Consider the following 17,332-nt stretch of genomic DNA (forward strand, 5'->3'; position numbering starts at 1 on the left):
TAACCTCCTTTGTCCTGCAGCTCTGAAAATTTCTGTCCATAGACAGCAAGCCTTGGGGCTGTCTCAAACACTCCCAGAGACCAAAGCAGCTTGCTGTGGCCCTGGCAGCTCAGTGCCAGCAGAGCTTTCCCTTGCTCGGGAAATGGCATATCCACCATGCAGCTACCAACGCTTATGAAGGTTCCTCAAACTTCAAGGCGACCAGATGGTCCTTCCCTTGAAGGGTGACAGCAAAAGGAACATGCCTCTCTCCCCACATCCCAGCTCTCTGCGGTCCGGCAGAACCGGGATGGCTTCCTCTCCTTCCTTGCCCCGGGATGGGTCAGGACCAGCACTGGTTCCACCGGTTGTGTCCCCAGGGTGAACGCGGAGCAGGCTGGAGCCGTGTGCCTTCCCTGGGGTGCTGCAACCCTCGGGGGCCAAGCAGCCTTCGGACCACCAGGAAACCGAGGAACATCGATCCCCGGGAGGTGGCTGGCGGGCGGCAGGGGCGCAGCACTCCTGGGGACAAGCGGGGCGGGTTCCTTGCCCAGGGGTGCCGCTCCCCGCCCCGCGGCAGCGCCCGTGCCCGGCTCTTCCGCGCCGCGCCCCTCCGGGCTGGCCGGCGGCGGGGCGGGGAGGAGGGAGGAGCCGGCGGCGGAGGAGCCGTGCGGGTTTCCTGGCGGGGCAGCGCTGGCGGCGGGCGGTGTCGCGGCGTGGGCAGGTCCGTGAGAACTTCGCCGAGTCTACCCGGGGCGGAGGCGCGCCCGTGTCCGTGAGACGGCAGCCGCCGCCCGCTCGGCATGGCCGGCCGCCTCGGCCGCGGGATGTGCTGGGGCAAGCGGGGCCGGGGCTGCCGGGGCGATGCCGCGCTGCTCGCCCTGGGGCTGCTGGCCGCCCTCGGCTTCCTCGTGTGGCGGCACGGCCCGCCGCCCCTCCACGCCGCCCGCCGCGCCCCGCCGCAGCCGCCGTCCCCCGACTCCGAGCTGCTGCGGCGGCCGGTGTACGCCAAGCCGGCCCTGGACCCGGGGGCGCTGGGGGAGCTGGGCCGGGCGGTGAGGTTGGAGCTGAACCCGGCCGAGAAGCGCCGCCAGGAGGAGAGCATCCGCCGGCACCAGATCAACATCTACCTGAGCGACCGCATCTCGCTGCACCGCCGCCTGCCCGAGCGCTGGCACCCGCTGTGAGTAGCGCCGAGGGCAGGTGGGGCCGGGGCAGAGGAGCCGTGCCTGCCGCTGCTGTGGCTCACAGAGCCGCTCCGGCAAACTGCAGCGTCTGCTGGCAGCGCTCGGCGCGGGGTGGGCGTCTCTCTCGAGTACCTCTCGCTCAGGAGCGTGGAGGCTTTTGGAAACTTTCCCTTCACAAACGCTCTTGGATCACAGCGTTCGCTCTCAGAATTAAGTCATTGGTGACTTTGCCAGGCTGCCGCGCCTCCACAAGGCTGTTCGAAGCCGCGTGTTGGTGGTGCCTGTACAGGTTGTTTTCCCACGTAGCCCTGGTAGTGTGTTTTCAGTCCTCAAGCTACGCTGCTCTGCCGTGTTTCTGCTGCTGCTGTCCCCTCCTGCTGTTGCTGTCCCTTGGGTAAGTCACCATGGGCAGCGGCATATTTTTCGGTCACTCCCAGCTTTACAAATGTTACGCTTCCCAGATTTCAACTGTGCATTGTATTCAAATGTCTTAAGACACACAGTTTAAAGGAGATTGATTTATCAGCAGTTTGTCCAAGGGTGAGCTAGAAATGGTGCTCACAAAGTTGGGTAATGGTATCCTGAAGCGGGACTGTGCTTGATCCGGGACACATGGTTGCTGGAACAAGGTGCATTTACAAATTACATGCATAGTTATGACACCAGGCAATTGTAAACAAAGGATTAGATAATGTTCGATGAGGTGGCTCAAGTTTACAGGCAATGGCTCAGTGCAGCTGTGAAGCCAGCGTGGCACAACAGGTCTGACTATTGTGTCCTTGCACAAATACTCAGGGTGGCACCCTCTTGGGCTTTCCTGTGAGTGAGCTGCCGGCTGCTGAGAGGATTCAGGGGCTAGCCAATTCAGGGGATATGCTAGCCATCACAGGGCTTGGGATGGAGCCACTGCTGCTACTGGCTCCTCACTTCTGTTTCACTTGAGCTTGGCTTCAGCTGGTTTGTTTCGTTGCAACAGGTTTGTACAATATGGTAGCAAAAAGCTCTGGAAAAAGCAGGGCTCTGGCTCTCCCATACGTTCACTTCACGCCTGTGTGTCCTGCCCAATGTTTCACCAACTCTAATTGTAAGTGCTGAATCTAAAACAAGAATCTTATGATGACTTTCAAAAAGTTGCAGTGCAAATGCAAGGCCTTTTCATCGTAAGTTTCAGCCTGACACTAGGCTTGTTTTACTTAGTTATTATTCCCCTCTTATCAGCAGTCTGTAGACCATAGGTCAAAAAGGGCCATTTTAGTTTCATTTCCATGGGAAGAATTAAATTATTTCAATGAGTTATTTTGGACTTCTGCCATTTCTCTGTGACAGGGTGTTAGAAGAAATAGAAAGTCACAGTTGTTGTATAGGAGACATTATAGATGGGTGTGGGTGACTGTTCTAGAAATGAAAATAATTTAAATAGATTTTGCTACAACAGCAGACCCTTTTTGATTTGAATCTATGGGTGCTGAAATGACAAAATATGTTCCAAACCAAAAGAATCACAGAAGCATCAGTGACATAATCTCAGAGATAACTGCCTTCTGAAGCTGGTGCTCTGTTGTACTGTTGGCAGGTGCTTCATGCCTTTGTGTGCAGTTAAATCTAAATTATGGCAAAAATGTCACAGAGCATCTCTCCAACTCACACAGCAAATGTAAAAAACTTTCACAAAGGCAATTTTGCAATGAAGTGTTAACTCCTTCTCTCAAGAAGGAAGACCATGTAAAATACTGAAGTAAGAAACCCCATAATAATAAAAAAACTGAAGAACTTATCACCAAGCCCACAGCCATAGAAAATGCATTGCACTTTGTTCCAAGATTAGAGGTTATACAGTTCAAAATCTCAAGTCTAGGGAAATTTTTTATTTTAAGGTGGGTAATGCTTGGCAATTTATGACCTTTAATGAACATTATGTTGATAGGTGAGGCTACAATGATGGGAAATAAGTAGTAATGGTAGATGGCAACTAGATTCTGGTGATCCACCAAAATCATGCAAAGGCTAAATTTTAGATTACATTAGATGTAATCAGTGAGACAGTTTTGGTGCCAGAAGACCAGAAGGTGACAAATGCACCATTTTTCTAGTGGTTCTCAGAAGAGAACCAGAGAACTGTGTGCTGGCAAGCCTTGGACCTTTTCCAGGCATGTTATCTACAAACTGTGGTAAGGGAAAGAATTAGTAACACATGGCAGGGTGTGGTCTACTGAGAAAGTCAGCAAGGCTTTTGTCAAGGATGACGTGTCTCACAAATCTATATGAGTTCTTTGAAGGTCATAATTACATGGATGAAAAAGTGTGTTACTTAATGAGTTCCTTAAACGACTGTGAAATAATGTGGACATTACTTGCATATATAAATAAGTGAGTAGAAACTGTGAAGCAGTTGGGGTTTTTCTGTTTTGGTTTGGGGTTTTTTTGTGTTTTTGGTTTTTTTGTGTGTTTTTTTTTTTTTTTTTTTTTTTTTTTTTTTGTTAGTTTTGTTTTTTGTTTCTTTTAAGGAGTGAAGAGAAAGCCCCACAGAAATCTGTGCTGGACTCAATACAGTTCAACTTACATCATGGCTTTCAGAAAGAAGTGACTAATTTACAGGTCTTCAGCCTGAAAGACAGGTGGCCTGCTGGAAGTGTATCTCCTGCAGGATTCCTGCAATACATGGCTAGAAGTGAAATAAGCCATAGGGTCAGAGAAGGATGGAGGTTGGAAGGAAACTTTAGGGTGTCTGCTCCAATGTTGAAGCCTTCAAGGATGGAGATTGAACATTTGAACACGTCTTTAAATGCAACAGCACTGCCATAGTGATTTATTTTTATTTTTGTCCCCTGAACGTAAGGCTGTCCGGATGGCTCAGCTTGTCTTCCCAACATCTACCCTTCATTTCTTAAGTTTGTACTCATAAAGGGAGCAACAATTATAGGAGTCTTAAAACCAGCAAGTGTCTTCGGTCAGACTTTGACTTACTGAGGGCCCTGTTGGGGTGATGCCCTGTAAGTGGGTGTGATGAGCTTGGGACTGTGGAGTTTGGCTGCTGCTGCTGCTCTGCCTTCCTGCCCCTGCAACAACATGTCAGCATTGTGTCCCATGGGGATTCTCCTTGCGTGCTTGTTTTACAGGACTGTAGGGCTGGGCAGACAACCGGTATGTTCTCTTAGCCTTTTACAGCTTATTACAATGTTTAAGAACTACATTTCCAGTTTTTCTACTTGGGTTCTTTCAGATTAAGGGCTGTTTTCAAGCATTGTTTCAGATTTTAGGCATTCTACTTTTTCTTTCTGTATTACAGTAGGGATGCATTGCTCACTTACTTTGGGGATAGTTTTTGTAAAAGCACACAAGTTGCCTTTCAGCTGACTCTTGGTGCAAAAGGAATAAGTCAGGACCAGGCAATTTTGTGCTGACTCAGCATTTCATGTTGTCTCTTTCATGGTTGAAGCCTGATGCAGCCCTTGGGGCTCATTTTACTTGTGATCATAAGGAAATGGATTTTTAATTCTTTCCTGTCTTTCCTAAGTAGCCACAAAAGCCCCCAAAATATTGAATGTGGTCTGCATAGTATTTTTCAGCTATTAAAAAAAGTTTTAGAGGTTTGTTCTTTAATTCTAGGTAATCTGCTCTGTTTAGGAGAGATTCTTTATATAAATTTTTTGTATATGTGTGATTTTATGTATATCTTTAAGTGTCTGTGCATATATCTTTAAGTGGCTTTGTACAGATAGCTAGATATACACAAATGCTCAAATTTCTCTGTCACCATCATTTATGCCTATAATTTTGTTTATTTGGGGGGAACATTATGTTTGACTTTAGCATAACAATCTTGTGCTAAGATTGTTTTTTCTTTCAATACTGTTTTTCCTGTTTGTTCACATATTTGAATTTGATTCTCTCAGAGTCTCTCTTTCTTCTGTAGTTTGTTTTGTTTTCTGGGCTGTAAATACTAAATTATACCAGGCTGTTTGTCTGATAGTATCTTGCTATCAAGTTCCAAGAATAAGCCTTGATACTAGGTTTTGGTTCGTTTTCTACTCCAAAAATCACAGCTACTCCTGCCAGGAGTTTTAACTTGACTCAGTCCCGGGAAAAGGCGTAGCAGCTGTATCCCTCCTCAGTCCACAGTGAGTGTCTGACTTCACCCAGGAGCTTCTCTTTCATCTCTTTACCTAAAGGCGAAACAACTGCAGTGACTTTTTTCTTTTTCTTTTTTCTTTTTTTTTTCTTTTTTTTTTTTTTTTGCAGTGTGTGTAGGAAATAGAGCCCTTTGAAGAGGTGAGCTGCAGCAGCTTGACGTTTCTGGCACATCCCTTCCCTCTAAACCATCCCCTGATGGTGCCCCTTGTGCCCAGGGCTGGCTTTGGCATGGATGTTCCCATGCTTTGTATCTGATCAGGACACACAGCACACTTCTTACAAGCTAAGGCTTTGCATTAAACTCTTAGGAGTGTGTTTGCTATAGTAGTTTTGGAACACTATGATCACTTGTTTGGTGTTAGGATTTTTTTGTTCAATTTCTGAGCTTTTCAGAAATATTTAATTGGTTATTAGTAACTATACTGTTTATAATACCTTTTATTCATTACTTAAGTGTTAGTTGGCAGGATTTCTTTCATATATAAACAGGCTTTAGACCTTCAAAGGTAGGTTTCTATAGGACATTTCATTCTTTCCTCAGACAGTAAGTGGAGTAAAAATAATTCTTCACTATAGTTGGTTTTTTTTTTAATTTTTTTTTTTTAATAAGAAGGCTTCATTTTATAGCAGTACAAAATGAAGCAATGCTTCCACTATTGCATTGATATTCAGAATATTTTGCTACTTTTGTTTCCTGTCATCTGTAAAAATGTGTCACTTTTCGTTGTCATTATGCTTTTAACAACCCCCAGCAAATATTTTCCAGAAGAGCTCACATGATTATTTTTCACCATTTTTCTTTCCAGCTTCTGGTAGACTTCCTCAGCTTCCTTTGTCATCTAGATTATTGCTTGGTTTCAGCTGATTTCATTTTTAAATTGAAAAAGTTCCAAGATCTGTGATTGATAGTGAGCAAAAATAGATCTTTTTTAAAAACTTCAAAAACTGCTTTTATTTAAACAATTGTCTATAAGGATCAAGTGCATCCACACCTTATTTTTAGTGATGAATACAATAGCTTATTTCAGTTATGGCTTTGCAAAATATTTTTTCTTGTCTTGAATCAAATTACTCACAGTAAAGTAAGTTTTTGAATGTACGTGTAGGAAATAGTAAGTCTCTGTGGCAAGGTTAAGTGTATCTCACTGAGTGGAAGAAAAGTGCAAACATTTGAGCAAAATGTAACCACTGTTTCAGCTCAGCAAAACAAAATAAAAATCAAGTAGGTTTCCCCACTGTCACATGCAGAAGTTCCTTCTCATCTGCACATCTAGAATCTGGGTCAGTTAGGAACTTCTGTATCATTTCTCTAACAATTTGGAATTAGGAGGATCTATGGATTTCCTAAATTTTTGGATTTTAGGATACAGACTTAGTAAATTCTCTTACTTGGTCTTTCTAGACATTTTTTTCTTAATGTATTTTTAATCTGTCTTAAAGAGATCTGCTTTCTGTGCCATCTCCTTCCCACCCCCAACTTCTTAACAAATATTTTCTTCTGTTTCAGACTTTGCATCTTTCTTTCTTGTTTCTCACAATGTTTGTATAACAGGCAGTGCAGCCCATTATTATCTGAACTCTTAAGACCGCTTTTGGCAGTCTGTCTTGTCAGTACCTTCTTGTCATCAGGAGAACCATTCCACAGAACATTATATAACCTGAAAAACTGTTTCACCATCAAACCAGCTTCGGTTTCCAGAGACTTGATCATATCACAGTATTGTGGCCTGTACAGGGATGCTTTCTCTAACATGGTTTGTTTCAGCAGATATAATTTAGAGACTTTTTACCAGCCTGGTGGGCTGGGACAGATGATGGGGAAGTGTAGGTCACCATCCTGAACTCACCTGCTTAACTGTTCCAGCCTTGCCCCAATAATCTGGCCATTCTGGCAGTTATCAGCACCTTGCTGCTGTGTGCTTTGCTACTCACACCAAGACACACCTTCTGTAAACTCTCAATGCCTTTTTCTGCAATAGTTGAACACGTGGCTTGTGTAGGTGTGTAAAGCCAGGTGGAGCCTCTCCATGCCAGATAAACTTTTAAAATATTTTTAATTGGAAAAAAAAAAAAAAAAAAAAGAGGAAAATCCCTGAATTGGCAGTTGGATCAAGGTAGTCTTATGTGAGAAAATAATTTTGGCATGAAAAGTTGGGTAGTGTTTGGAGGAGATAAGAATAATGTTTATCATATCATTTAATTCCAATGGAGATGTGGCACTTTTCTATCCCAGGCCTTGGGTGGTGTTGTTTTTGACTCGTGTGCTGCGTTTTCTCCATAGGTTACTCTCCACACAGAGGGGTGAGCAGTGGATGTTCAACTATATATTCAGCCTGGAGTAAGGGACACGGCCTTGGTAACTGTGGGGTGGCTTAGAAACCAGTGCTGCCACCTGTGTCATGCTGCAGGACTTGGGATGCTTATGGATGGATGTGCAGAACCCTAAGCTGCGGCTTGGGCAAAAGTAGAAAAGGGGATAGAAGATCCCAGTATTTCCGTGTACTCTGCTATGGCTTTGGGAAAGTGAAAGGAGGTGCTTTCTCTTGGGTGAAGGTATTTGGCAGATTCCAATGCCCACATTGCTGCCTCTGCAGTTTATGGAGTGGGAATGAAGATGGTGAAACTAGACTGAGATGCCCATGGATGCTGCCATTCATCCCCATCAGCCTCATTTTCTTACAGCCTACAAAATGCCACTTTTGACTATACCTCTTACTGAAAGAGCAGTTTAAGTCGGTGTTTTAGCTGTTCAAATTAGAAAGAGGAAAGGAACATGTGTGGTAGGTTAGCATGTCTATGGCCCATCACAACAAGCCCAGCCAACCTGGTTCCTAGCCCAGCATGTGAAAGCCAGCCTGAAGTAGAACCCTGGCAGTATTTTCCAGGTGACACTGGGATGGGGTGTATATGTCACATACTGTAGTCACATAAATCAAGTTAAATCAGCTTCAGCAGTGACATGTGCTGTTTTGCACTTCTTGAGAGAAGCTGCGCAATCCTGAACTTGCCTAGGGCATTCAGATTGAAACTTAAAAAAACAAAACTTAGGCAGTATACCTTCTGAAAGCATTAAATAATTTATGAGCAGTTTGTGTTCTTAACAAATCTTTGAAAACTCAGAGAACATTTCAATTTTTTTTTCTTAAAATGTAAGTAACAGTGCATATAGAAGATCAAATTTGGAGATTGAAAGTCTGTTTTCCCTTTCTGTATCATTGTCACAGTTGTGGTGAAAGTCTCAAGTAAGAGCATGTCAGCAACCATTCCTAATTAACTCATGGCAGTGTGCCCAGTGTGCACACATTCATGCTCTCTCTCTGTGTATAGATACACATCTCTTAGAGAAACAGCTCTTTACAAAGAAATAAATTGAGTGATTACATTAATTGACACAAATGTTCTTGAAAACAACCCATTTAATTTTGTTTAGGCATTTCCTGAGTGATGTGTCCTTAGTTTCTAATAAATAACCTATTGTAAAACTTGTTAACAGAAGACTGTGTAGTGTAGTAGATTCCAAGGTTAATTTATTTAACTTGTCAGCTGTTTGCTCTCAGTTAGACTGTGATTTAAAAATGCAGTGTAAAAAAGGCAAAACCAAAAAACCCACAGGAATTTGGAAGTGTGATGATGCACTTTTACGTGTTTGGCTTCAGTTTGCATTTTGTGAACTTAGTTGTTTGGGTAGAAGCTGTAGTGAACCACAGAGGAAGGGTGGTACATAGTGAACATTGTTCTGTGTTCAGGTACATAGCAGCATTATTTTCTCTTTCTTCCCATCGAAAGATTTAAAGATTTATGGATGAACACGTTTAGAATTCTAAAATATGGGTGTTGTCTTAGTGTAAATTGATAAGAAATGCCAAAAGACAAAGCTTTTGTTTGTTTTATGCCTGTCTTATGCCACAGTGATCAAGTAAGAGGATCCCTGGAACACCCACCCAGTGTGTCAGAAAGTGCCGGAGGGAAATGAAGGATGATGCAGAAGCAGGATGCTGCTGGAGCATTGGGGTGTCCCCCTCTGCTCCTTGGAAGATGGTTGGGACAGTCCTGGCCATGTTTTCTCTGAGTGTCACTCTACTGTGCACAAAGCTTCTACTTGTGCATTTTCTAGTGAATCTGCAGAGAGCAGGAGTGACCAGAGGGGCAGACACTAGGCAGGTGTCACTCCTTTGCATTGCCATACCTGTTGTGGTTATTATTCATTATATACCAGTGTTTGTCATTGCAATCTGAGTCCTGTTTAAAACTATATGTGTTTATTTTGTTGCCTCTAGGAAAGCCTCTTGGATATGTTGGCAACAGGTTTTTCCTCAGTGACTGATCCTGGTATCTGATAACTGTTACCAAAATCAGGTTGACTAGAGATATGTGTACTTCTCTGAAGAAAATTAACCAATTCAATGTGCACAATATTCCGTTTTTAATCTAGGAAATTGTTTAATTTAAAATACATTTAATTATTACAAAACAGTAAAGTTCCTGTGATTGAATAAGATAAGGAGAATAGTGAAAGAATGTTGGACTTCAAATGCATCTGCATTTTTTTCCAGGTTTGGAAATGTCTTGCTTACAGGCAACTAATTTCCTTATGTCTGTGTTATGTTTTTACCAACCATTTGGTAGTTATGATAACTAGGTTCAAAGTGATGTATCACAGCCAGTGCTAGGGACCGCATTTAACTTTACTCATGGAGAAGTTAAGCGACTGTTCTATAATCAAACCTCTGTAGATAAGGGGGACACACTGAGGTCTCTTGGGCTGTGCTGGATCAATGGCTTAAGGAGGGTGGGGTGAGATCCTTCTGGATCTGTCTTTATGGACCTGCAGAACCCAGACAATCAGCTCAAAGGTAGTTTTTAGAATGAATAATGTGAGATGCAATTAACCCTGTCTTAACATGATCCTCTCTATTGGAAAGAACAGTTTTATAGTTGTGAGGGTGGCACTAAAGAGTGCCCTACTCAGAAGCTGAAAGCAGGTTGCAGTATAGTATGCTTAAATATACATTCCTAGTGTCTGCAAAAAGTTATTTTGGGATTGCTGTCACCAGTTGCTGTCATTTTAATGGCATACTGTAATTGATATGCATTTGTTTTTCTGAATAATTCAAAAGTAGGAGTGAAATGATTCACTTGGAAAGTAGGAGCTGGGATACTTGGCTGACACATGGATAATAAAAGTACATCTTGAAGTTTGCAAGTCTGAATACAGAAGATGGGCTGCTGAGGCACTTGTGTGGTAAACAGGAGTTTAGAAATGGAAAAGATGTGTTATGACCACTAGGCTTTAAATCAGGTTTTGTACTCATAGTGGGTTTTTTGAAATTTTTGTATCTTGTGAAGTGGTAATGTTTAGTGTCCATATGCATGCCACTTAATTGTTGTTCAGCTACACTGCCAATAATTTCCATTTCAGGGATTCATTAGCTTTTTAAAGATTTTCTTATGCTATAATTTTTCGAGGGTTTAAATGCTTTTGGTTTGTAATCTCCCGAATGGGATTAATTTTTAAGGCTTAGTGAAAGTCTTTCATTACAGAAGATAAGGAAAAGTGTGCTTCACTTTAGCGACACTATTTGAGACTGCTAACAGTTGAGATCTTCTAGCAATTTAGCAAGAAATATGTCTTGGAAATAATATCTGAGATAAACATGCAAATCTACACAGAAGTTGAATAATGTGGCTTTATTTTTTTGTTTTGTTTTGTTTTGTTTTGTTTGTTTTTTTAATAAGGGCATCCAGGTACTGCTCAAGTCAGTGTGGTCATGCTGGCCAGCAGCCTGCCCTGCTACCGTGGTGGGTCACTTCTTCTCTGCACTCCTGTGCTGCCTTCCACCACGGAGCTGGTAAATTAAACCCATTTTTTAGTGCTGGCCTCTTTCTTGACTTTGGAAACCTAAGAAACGTGTGCTCTGGTAGGCTGACCTTTTCCTGCAGTGTGGGGTGTACTCAAGGAAGGAGTCAGCAATGCACAGTGAATCACAAACTGTGTGGGGATTGCCTTGCTCTGTGCCAAATTATGTTTTCCATCTCCTGCATGTAATTTCAGGCAAATCCGTTGAAGTTTTTAATCTACAATTAGACTTATAAGCTTCTTTAGACCTTTTGGGTTTCCTTTCTTTAAATGGAATGCAGCATTATTTTTCCATGAATCTTCCTGACATATTTTTCAAAGAATGCTTTCCTGGTGTTTTTTAAAATTTATTTATATTTTCCTTCAGTTTTCTAAAATGATATGTAGAGATTCTCTTTCCATCAAGAAATGAACTCAAAATTACCTGGTACAAGTGACTGATACATATGGATATTTTTTTTTCCTGGCAGTACTGAGCAGAAATGTTTTTCAATAGGCTAAATTAAACATGTATTTCTAAAATTGGATTCATAGAGCGGGTTTTTCTGCATTGAAAATAAAGAAGTTAATTAAAATGTCACTTGTCACTCCTTTTTATGTGTCAATACATGAATTTCTGGCTAAATAAATCAATTCTGTCACCAGGTGGTGGTGTGAGACAGTTCCTTCTGTGAAAGCCCCTCAGGACAAGTTACAGCCTGGAGGGAGAGGCATTCTTGTACTTCACTACATCAATTTGTGTGTCTGTGTGTACCTACCCATATAAGTCTGTATGCACTGGTGTTGTCACCTGTACATGGTGTTCCTGTCATGTTTGAGAAGCAGTCTTTGGGTGCCTCCTTTGCCCAAGTGTCATTTGTCCTTGTTGCTTCCTCATTTTCACATATTTATTACAGAACTACTCTACAAACTTCTTGTTTCCTTCATAAGAGTTTTAATTTTAGGCATAACAGATTCAGATTTTTTTTCCTTCTGTACAACAGATCTTAGTAGATACTGCCTAATCTCCAAAGAAACCTATAAGCCTTTTTTAATTGCAGACACAGAAGACTTAAATATTTTGTTAAAATATTTTCAATGTGCTATAGGTAAGCAGTTTGCTTCTAATATAATTTTCTTAGTGTTTTGGGGAATTTTTGTGCCCCTAAATTGACCTAAGGTATTTTCCTGTTGCATTTTCTACTGATCAGTTTTAATTTTCCTTTTCAGCTCCCCATGGCATATGTTCTGGAGGACTTGCTACTGTTCTGCTTTGGTAGGAGAGATGTCCTACCTGCCTTGGTATCTGTTGTGATTTAGCAGTCTGCAGAAGTTGAAGTCTGTCCTTCTGCCCCTTACAAGCCTCGTTGACTGCAGGCAATAAAAATTGCCAATACAGAATGCTCTAAGCAAAGAGGAGAAATTGTAGAAGATGCCATCGTTATTTTAAAATTCTTCTAAACCAGGGGATTCGTTTAAGAATTTATACATTTGGCTCAGCTGTAACTTTCTTGGCATCCTTATGTTCATTTAGGGAAGTTCATATATATATTTATAGGAAATACATTCTGGAGCTTAATCCAAAGGTTTGCAAACTTTCTGGCTCTCCATAGAGCCAAAACCATGCATTTCTATGTATGTTTTACGTTTCTGTGGATTTCACGATTAGATTTTGCCAGTTGTGTGGTCTTTCCAAATTCTGCTTCAGTGTACATACATTTCAGTTTTGTTGCTGGTTGTTTGGTTTGGGGTTTTTTTTCTCTTTATCTGTTGCTGTTCCTTCACAGTCATATTTTTACTGTCTAGCACTTGTTCTATTTTCCCAAGCAACAGTTATCGCTAGTTTATGTTACTGTTTTTACCGCTCTTAGGTTTTACATTTCTTTTTGTTTTTCCTTTAATCTGAGGCACATTTTGGCCATTGCTTGTTCTTCTATTTGAAATTGTGCGAAGACAGCTACACCAGCCCAGAACACCTCCTTTTATTTTTCTTTTTAGACATTTTGATAATTTGCAGAATTTTTTTCATAATGCTTCTGTGGAAATGGAACCTCTGTAAGAGCAACTTCCTATTGTCTTCTCATACAATTTTCCACACACATGCAGTTCTTTTAAGATCCATTCTGTGTTCTTGCTTGCAGTTAGTAACTAGCATGCAAATGGTTTTGAGAATTGTTTCCTGAAAATTAATAAATGGTTTTGCACTTCTACTGAATGCTATTCCCCCTTTACAGATGCAGAGAGAAGAAATATGATTATTATAACCTGCCAAAATCCTCTGTTGTGATAGCTTTTTATAACGAGGCTTGGTCAACGCTTCTGCGAACTGTTCACAGTGTTCTTGAGACATCTCCGGATATACTTTTGGAAGAAATTATCCTTGTAGATGATTACAGTGACAAAGGTAGGAAGAATCAGTCTAAATAGTATTGATTGTTGATGGGGTTTTTTGGTCAGCTAGTTCATAGGAGAAAGAGTTACGCTGTTCAGGTCACATACCAGAAAACTGTACAACAAAGGCCTCTCCCTGAAAAATAGTTTTTCTTGAAGTGTGCCAGTCAAAAATTTGGCTTATATACCAAATTTAGTTTGGAATGGGGAAGCACATTTGTTGTGTTGTAATATGAGTGCTTTTGTGTATAGAAAGACTACAGTCTGATCAGAGCACTTTAGGTTTCCTGAATTGAGCAAGTTTCGATTGCACCAATGCTCCCCTGGTGTCTCATATAATGACAGTGATCTAGTTCTTTGGTCTTGTTTGAACAACAGGATATAAAGGCAATGCTGGCATTTTCCACCACACATGAACTGTGTTAAGAATAACACTTTTATACAGAAAGTCTTGAGTAACATTTGAGAAGCTCTTATCGATCTGGGAATGTATTACAGAGGTAAATGTGAAGCGTTCAGTTTCTTAAAAGTAACTGTGATTTGTGTCCAAATCCAAGTTTTGTGGTTTTTTCATGTCCTTTCTAAACATATGTAGCCAAATCTGAGTTCAAAGTACCACAATCTTTAGAGCCCTACTATAAGTAATATGCTAGCGAGGAGAGAGCTTCTTATAGCAAGACATAAACAAATCATTTCAGACTATATTATTCCCTCTTTTTTTGGCTTGTTACAGAACATTTAAAGGAGACTTTGGAAAACTACGTGGCTGGCCTACGCAAGGTGCGTCTTATCCGTGCAAATAAGAGGGAGGGGCTGGTTCGAGCCCGGCTGCTGGGGGCGTCTGTGGCGAAAGGAGACATCCTAACGTTCTTGGACTGCCACTGTGAATGCCACGAGGGCTGGCTGGAGCCACTGCTGGCAAGGTGAGCTTATGCTCTGGGCTGGTTTTCTCTCCCGTTGGAGAAGAAGGGGTGAGACAGTTTGGCCCACTTGTGCAGTGGAAAAATGACTCATGGTTCACCAAAGGTTACTGCAGTCTGGTCCCTGAGGCACTGCTAGTGTTTGGTGTTTGTCTCCTGGCTGTGGGGGAGCAAATGCAAATGGAAGTTTGAAAGATCATGACATTGTGCTTTGGCGCTTTTTTTGCTTGTTTGTTTTTGTTTTTTGTTTATTTTAATTTTTTTTTTGCCTGAAGACCAAGCTGCCTCTTAAGGCAATGGAAAGTTTTGGTTTTCAAGAAGACAAGTCCTCACCTCCAGCTTTGGAACTACATTGGTAAAGGAGGCTATTTCGGTCAGCCTAGGTGAGCAGAAGGTCTGCTGGAAAGATGTGTGCCCTGCAGGGCAATGTTTGCATAGTACAAGTCAATAGACTCTATCTTCTTAGTCCTGAGCAAATCCACCTTTTCAGACTGGTTCTGACATAAAGCATCCTGGTGTGGGATAGGGAGGAGTAAATGTTATGTCAACACTGACTCTTACTTGGAAACCATCTGTCCTGGGACACTGTACTTTATGCCTGTGTGGTCTCTTGTTAATTCTGCAGATCGTCAGGCTGTTCAGAAAACTTTTGTTAATTAAAAGCAAGCAAACAAACAACAAAAAAACCAAGGAACCTTCCCAAAACTCTAACAAAAACCCCTAGAAACCAGAACACTAGCCTTCTGTTTCAGCTGAGAATATTTATTATATTCTTGAAGCCTCACCCATGTGTAGCCAGCAGCCATACATGCACTTTTCCTGCTGTGGGTTCAGCACCTCACCACAGCACCTGCTGCTCCTGCATCACATTACAGGGCTCTGTTGGTTTTGTCCCTTTTGCTAACAGCTCATGGCATTACCCCCTTGGATGCCATTGGCAGATACTGATAGATACAGGACCTGAATCAGACCTCCAAAATATTGTATGTAGAAAACCAACTTTCTTTAAAATATAATTATAAGAAAAAAAAAATCTTTCCTCAAGGCCAGTGTTTTGATTTGGATCCTGTTAAGATTCCCACCAGCTACTGTAGAGTACAGAAAATGACCAGAAAATACAGCCCAAATACAAACTGGAGAGAGACTTCCAAAAGCACAAAGTGTCTTGATGCATGCGAGTCTTTCTGATTCCTAGTGGGACTTATGTTCCCAAATTCCCCATGTCCCTTTGAAATTGTATTTAGAATACAATTTCAGTCTTTTGTTTTCTTAAAATTGTCATACTTACCTTGTTTCTAAATTTCACACCGAGTGTATGCCAGATAACTGTGGGGTAGCTATAATAGTGTGAAGAAAGGAAAAGGGATAAACATCAAATCATGAGCACAGGTTTACAACTGTTGCCTAAAAAAGTATATGATGGGGGGAAGTCTGTAATTTTCTCGCTTATTTAGCACCACTAGATGGCAATCTTGAGGAAGGATTGGGATTTATTTTAAACGCAGGAGTCACCACCTTAGAAAGTTATCCCTCTCTTGGAATTCCTGCCGTTCTTGCTGCAGATGCAGACATACATCTCTAAGGGTTTTTCCTGCAACATATCTGATGCAAATGCATGGCAGCAATACAACAGTGTTAGCATTTTGCAGTGCAAACATAGTTGTGTTTGTAAGCTGCCTGTGCATTATACCATCTAGTTAATTCTTAACTTACAGAAAAGGTGATGGCTTTTCAATTACTTCATTCCTTTCATAATTGAAATCATATGCTAGGTACCTACTTTTTACTTATTTTCCTACTTGTTACAGGAGGAGGAGGAAAATATTTTTACTTTTTATTGGTTTTTTTTCCTTTTCCTCTACGTGTGGGTATCATTTTCATTGCTTTGTACAGTGAGGATTTGTACAAAGTTTTATGCAAGTGAGACAGAAGATAACAATATTTGTATAAGCCCTTTTGCATGCTCTGCCAAACAAGGTCTCAACGGGAGATCATAAAGAAGAAAACAGCTGTTTCACATATTCCCCTCCAGCAACAAGAGGCCATTTCACACTTTGGGCAGTCTTTCTCAGCTCAGACAATACTACTTTGGAATTGCTGCTGTTTTCTGCTGCATTTAACCATCACAAGCTACTCTAATTTCACAGTATGAGCCCTTGGTCAGTCTACAGATTTTTAACCTAACAATCCCATGAGGAATGAGTTTCTTTTGAATGACACATTCACTGCATCTCTTACTTGTTTGACAATACAATGTGATCAGTTTTCCTTCACCTCTGAAATATGTAAATACAAGATGCAGGGCTAAAGTGCATATCTGCATCTCTAAGTCAAACAAGTTACTTTATTTCACTGAACTATCAGGGAATATCTAACACTAGAACAGGGAAGATGCTAAACAGGAAGATTTAGGAGAAAGACCTTGGCTTGATGTGTGCTTGACATTGCTCTTAGTACTGAAGGAGGCCATTCTAGAAGGTGAGGAGAAGGCTAATTATTCCACTACCTTCTGTAAGGACAAATTCTTTTGGAGAGGAATCCCAAAAACCCTGCATGATATTGAGAAATGGGAGGAAGTGGTTTATCTCCATGTAGAAGTAGACCTGGAAGAAATGTCATCAGCTCTGATGTATTCTTAGTATGATAAAGATCTTGACTATCTTTAGATCACCCTTGGTATTAGGAATGTCATTCTGCAGTGCTATCTTGTTTGTCCTTTTCATCTCCTGTGTTACCAGGGTTTCTTGTGGCCTCCTTCAATTATATTTCATTGTTGGAGGTCTAATTCCCATGTTGCAGGTGTCGTTTCTTCTAAGCTCAGGGCTTCTTTTTGAGTTCCTGTTACAGTACTCACTACAACATTTGCAGATGATCCCGGTTACAAGAAC

At 41.6% G+C, this 17,332-nt stretch overlaps 1 protein-coding gene across 1 annotated transcript in view; it reads left to right on the top strand.

Annotated features, from left to right (window-relative positions):
• The first annotated feature begins 687 nt into the window (after positions 1 to 687).
• Positions 688 to 17,332, top strand: part of GALNT12 (polypeptide N-acetylgalactosaminyltransferase 12) — a 45,581-nt gene continuing 28,936 nt past the window's right edge. Inside the window, exons 1-3 of the mRNA XM_041408105.1 lie at positions 688 to 1,162; positions 13,368 to 13,537; positions 14,258 to 14,447. Of these exons, the coding sequence (XP_041264039.1) occupies positions 783 to 1,162; positions 13,368 to 13,537; positions 14,258 to 14,447 (740 nt within the window). The 5' untranslated portion in view covers positions 688 to 782. The remainder of the gene's footprint in view (positions 1,163 to 13,367; positions 13,538 to 14,257; positions 14,448 to 17,332) is intronic.

This window comes from Onychostruthus taczanowskii, unplaced genomic scaffold (genome assembly GCF_017590055.1).
Source record: "Onychostruthus taczanowskii isolate IOZ18803 unplaced genomic scaffold, ASM1759005v1 scaffold29, whole genome shotgun sequence".
Classification (NCBI taxonomy): Eukaryota; Metazoa; Chordata; class Aves; order Passeriformes; family Passeridae; genus Onychostruthus; species Onychostruthus taczanowskii.